The following is a 5,132-nucleotide window of genomic DNA, read 5'->3' as shown; positions in this document are numbered from 1 at the left end:
GTGTGTGTGTGTGTGTGTGTGTGTGTGTGTGTGTGTGTGTGTGTGTGTGTGTGCGTGCGTGCGTGCGTGCGTGCGGGTGTGTGTACGTGCGTGCGCGCGTGCGTGTGTGTGTGTGTGTGTGTGATCAATCTCTGCTAGTATTCTGGCACCGATTAAGTGTCAGCACCATGCAGTGTGTTGTTTGGAAAGGATGTAACGACCGTATACCGGCTTCGCATCTAGGTTTATTAGATTCGGATGTCCGTCCCCGTGCGAGTGCTTTAAAACACAGTTAGTTAAGTTAGTTAAATCCTTCCCGCGCCTGGCGGTGCCTATCTCCGTTTCAGTAACCCTGAGACACCGTAGCTGCTTTCACAGTAAATGCTACAGTAGGGAGTTAGTCCACTGGTAGCACTGCGAGTTAACTTGCCACACTCTATCTCTATTTGCTGAATTCTAAGCAGAGAAGCCTTGTGTACCATTTTTCAAGTCTTTGGTATGACCCGGCCGGAAGTTGAACCCCCCGACCTACAACATGCGAGGCGAGCACTCTACCATTGAGCCATCGCTGCGGTACTGAGACAGAAACACAGACCAAGACAGAAACTCTGTAGTTTGTCTAACAGTGCGATTGCCTCAGACCCCTCACAGGATTCCTGGATGTCGGAAGCTGGCTGCTGAGAGTTTTCGTCCAGCAAACATCTGGTTTAAATCTAGAATAGATTAGGCTTAACATCTAGAATCTAGGTTTAAACATCTACTAGGTTTAAACATCTATAATAGGTTTAAATAATAAATGCCAGTTACGAAAGGTACGAAAGCTTACGGAACGAAATCAAATGTACGAAATCAAAGGTTTTTTTACGGTACGAAAAGCGTTCATGCGGTACGTTTCATACGGTTCATACGGTACGAAAATAACATTACGAAATCAAAGGTAAATCAAAGGTGCGAAAGCTTATAATTTCACATGCACACAGACAGAGGGCGCTGCTATGTTACAACACAGACCCCTTCACATAGAGGTGTTGCACAACAGTAGAGGGCGTCCATAGGCGGCAGGCCTGAATAAGCATCGAACAGAAATTAATTAAAAATACTCACACTGTTACTGCGCCTACACAATTATCATACACTTTATTCATGTTAAATAACTACAGATTCATGCTCTATGCTCCGCTCGAAACTTTTGCCAGCTCTATGATGCGAATTTCTACAGAGTAGTCGGATCCCGTTTCATACACAAAAATCTCTCCTCTCTCTCATTTCCCTCCTCTCTCTCTCTCTCTCTCTCTCTCTCTCTCTCTCTCTCTATATATATATATATATATTCGCACACACACGCGCGCACGTATTACACGATGAACGTCGCTTCGTTTTCTAAAAGCCAGCATAACACAGCTCGTGATCGGCCTTGAAAAATGGCGCGCCTCTATACTCTGGCATTTTCCGTGTTCTCTGGGCCGTATCGAGCGTATACGTACAATGCTCGAGGATGGAAAAAGCTGATCGCATTAAGTTTACCAACAACAGGAAAAGCACATTGCAGTTGCAACTCCAACAGGTGCGCACGTTCTGATGGTGCTTGAGCCAACGCCATCTCGCCATTCAGATAAAGGTGCGTACGTGTGTATCGTATGACGGTTAGCGTGTTAGACGACATTTATTTATAGGAACGAGTGACAAATGCTGTGCAAAAATTTAGGGTTGAAGAGAAATCTATCGGTGTCTAGCGATTTTGCTTCGGTGCCGAGAGTTGAAAGTTGGTAATCGTGTTTTGCTTTCGGGGCAGCTGTTCAGTACAGCTACTGTATCAATGGATTCGTTAGCTACGTAGACTGTGGCATATACACGTGATGCTATTGATGTGTTAATTACTGCAAACGCACTTTCCAGCAGCTTCCGTAGTGCGTGTATAGTTACCGCTCTTAGTACTCGGTCGTAATGCGCGTTTTATGCTCACCGTATTTTCAATTTTGCTTCTATATACTTCCTCAGACCCCACCTCCCGATTCATTTTCCCGTGCATTCAAGCAAGGTCTTACTTCCCTTTTCATAAGAGAAGCAATCACTTTCCCGCGCATTAAAGGAAGTTCTTACTTCCCTTTTCATATATAGCAATTCCACCGTAAATCGAAAGAAAGCCGAAGTACAAAAAAAACACGCATCCGAACAAATTTCCGAACGATAATATGACGAAGGCTTCGGATACGCTGCCGAGTTCGGGCAGCGCGCAGACGATGGAAACGACTCCGCCTCGCCTCGTGCCGAAGCTCATTGGCTTCAACATTCTCTGCGCGATGCAGATCGGTCTCGGCGCGCTCGCCATCCTATTCGAGGCGCTGCAGTTCAGTACGTGGCGGGGCAGCATCGGCATCTTCCACAGCCGCGCGTCGGGGATCTGGTGCGGGCTTCTGTGGTTCATCGTCGGTTTCGTTGGCCTGTTCCTCGTGCCTCGTGCCTACGTGAGAGTCATCGGCAACGCCCGCTACGTGCTGCTGCTGCTCGCCTGCGTTCCGTGCATCCTCAGCAGCATCTACCTGCTGGTGATGTCATCGATCAACGCCAGCCGCATCGACCTGCGCGCCGTCTGTCGGGAGAGCGCGCCGGACGCGAGCTGCTCGAGCGTAAAGTTCGCGAAAGCTTTCTACATTATGCTCGCCATACTCGCCGCGCTCGAACTGCTCGTGGCGATGATTCTTATGGTGCAGTGCTTCTTCGCCGTCTGGGTCCACAAGAAGGAGGACAAGATCGTATTGGTGACGCCGAGGAGCCACTCACCGGCGCAGCACGGTCCTGCTACACCGACGAAACACACTTCCGGACAGCCAGTGACACCTATCGGCTATTATCCGCGTTATACGTACAATTACGGCCCGCAATACTGACACGAGCACTGAGCCTCAGGCTTCCGTATACTCTCATTATGCAATTTAATTTAGAAAAAGCCACTACTATTATAATTAGGGTCGTTACTAACGATGGGTTGAGTATAGGTAGTAGAGAGAATATACGTGCATCAGGATATATAAATATCAATTGGATATGCGTATAAAATCGATATCATGAGGATATTATGGAGAACATCATAAATTGAACAGTCAGCACCACAAAACTGCGTCAATACAATAATTTAATTATGCGTAGCAATTATTAATCGTCTTACACAACAAAGTCACTACGGGTTATTAGTATATTATATCTTTTATACTAGACTAATTTACAGTAATTATTAGTAAACGTAGCGGTCACACACAGTTGTCTATCGTAAACGCCCATGTTCTTGAAACACCTCATGCTTTGCAAGACCCGCGGTTGTCAAGGCTAAACGCACATCTAGAAAAAGAGGCCACGGTCGATGCCTGCGGCTACAGAACTTGATGGGTAGCTTTCACATTCCAATTACCCAATAACCATTCCCCAATCCCCCATAACCATAAAATATAATTAGATATAACTTTTCGTGTATTTATATTTAGTATTATAAATATCATGACAATTTTGGTTAGTTATGATGTGGGTGAACGCATATAGTTAAGGGGACTGTCCTCCGAAGTGGTAATTGTTATGTGAGGAAATGATAGGCCAACGGTATAAGATTAAGGTGAAGTGGTAGTGGTAAGGAAACGATTGAACTAGCTCAGGCTTTATTACTACCTTGTATCTTATATAAACTTTATAAATAATAGTGACGTTTTTCACTCTGATGAACCTTGATTACCCAAATTCTAGTGCTGACTGGTCGTAAGTCTGATAAACATGCCATGCATTTTCTGTGGATAATCAAAACTCAAAATAAACGTCTATTAATATGTAATTCTCATATTAAGTGTAGTACTCTTACGCAAAGCTTATATAAAAATCGTCTGTGATAGCATAGATACTTATAATTACACAGTTGTTAACATGTATAACTTTTTTTTATCTAATAAATATCATGCGTCATGCATGAATTCTTAAAACATCAATATCCAAATCATCTAATTACTTTTCGCCGATTTAATTCATTACGTTTAAATTTGGGGCCCGTAATTATAAGCTTATATATGCGTTCAGACGTCAATTTGAAAGACACGGGCGGCACAGCATATCACGACAGCAATTACTTTCGCTCATTGACCGCAATTCGAATTGATTACGCGCTCGTTTTCCTGCGCTCAACAATTACTTTCCGACAGCCAACTATTTCTTTAGAACAAACGAGTTCTACCAGACGCGTTCTTTAGGCACGTCGGCGCGCGAATAAGATTATCTTAACGAGCGTAGATGTTCATGGTAGACTTCTCTCTAAACTTGTCGCTGTAGAGTGAACAGCAACACTTGTTAGTCTTTCGACGAAGTAGCAGGTGCTACGTTAAATGCATGCACACGTACGTACAGCCAGTCTCACAATCATAGCGCCTCCGAGCACCTGCGGCGAGTCTAAATGCATTTTTGCACATCTTAGCAATAATCTTTCTCTGTACTAAGGCATTCTATGCTTTAAATAGAACATCGATGCGATAAAATCTGTAATACGTCGAACCTAGCTATCATCCAATTATTGTAATAATCTCAGCTATTGTCGTAATTTCAGCTCTTCTGATAATCTCGTATTCTTACGCCCACATTAAGGCGCAATCATTTCACTACTGAAAGAAGTAAAAAATGCAGGTCAAAAGCCCGCAGGACAAACGATGATTTTTCGTACCGCGTTTCAATTTTCTTCAAAACCACGCATGGAGTTCTAAATTCAAAATGTCCACTTTTGACGTTGAGTAACTGCTATTGTAAGCGCTTTCTCAAACGGCGAGCTCCATCCAGGCTAGAAGCTGGCTGCGCAGCTGTATGGAAATCGCTGCAGTGATGACAATGTACCCTGATGCCACGAGCCTGCTGCAAGCACCACGCTTGCCTTCTGTGGACGACGTTGGCGACGCGGATGTTGTTGTTGTATTCCCAATGAGAATCTGTACGAATTTGAACGTATACGTTTATGTACGTGTGCGCGTGAATATGCTGATGTGAGGATAGTCAGGCGACATTTCTTTCTTATTGTTTTATTCTGTTTTTCTCCTATCGCGCCGCCTCTCTTTATCATTCTCGCCCTCTCTCGCTCTCTCCCTACTCTCTTCCTCTCTCCCTACTCTCTCTTATTATCTCTCTCTCTCTCT

General features: G+C 44.3%; 1 protein-coding gene across 1 annotated transcript; it reads left to right on the top strand.

Annotated features, from left to right (window-relative positions):
• Window positions 1–1,514: 1,514 nt before the first annotated feature.
• LOC106808883 lies at window positions 1,515–3,947 on the top strand. The gene is made up of 2 exons (XM_014811789.1): window positions 1,515–1,597; window positions 2,098–3,947. Exon 2 carries the CDS (start codon window positions 2,172–2,174, stop codon window positions 2,865–2,867), a length of 696 nt encoding a protein of 231 aa, XP_014667275.1. The 5' UTR covers window positions 1,515–1,597; window positions 2,098–2,171; the 3' UTR covers window positions 2,868–3,947.
• Window positions 3,948–5,132: the final 1,185 nt, after the last annotated feature.

The sequence above is a fragment of the Priapulus caudatus genome, unplaced genomic scaffold (genome assembly GCF_000485595.1).
Source record: "Priapulus caudatus unplaced genomic scaffold, Priapulus_caudatus-5.0.1 Scaffold310, whole genome shotgun sequence".
Classification (NCBI taxonomy): domain Eukaryota; kingdom Metazoa; phylum Priapulida; class Priapulimorpha; order Priapulimorphida; family Priapulidae; genus Priapulus; species Priapulus caudatus.
This window is presented reverse-complemented; position numbering and strand designations above follow the sequence as displayed.

Bases quoted from the DNA above. Each gene is read 5' to 3' on its own strand.
- LOC106808883 (XM_014811789.1), top strand. From the start codon at position 2,172: ATGACGAAGGCTTCGGATACGCTGCCGAGTTCGGGCAGCGCGCAGACG.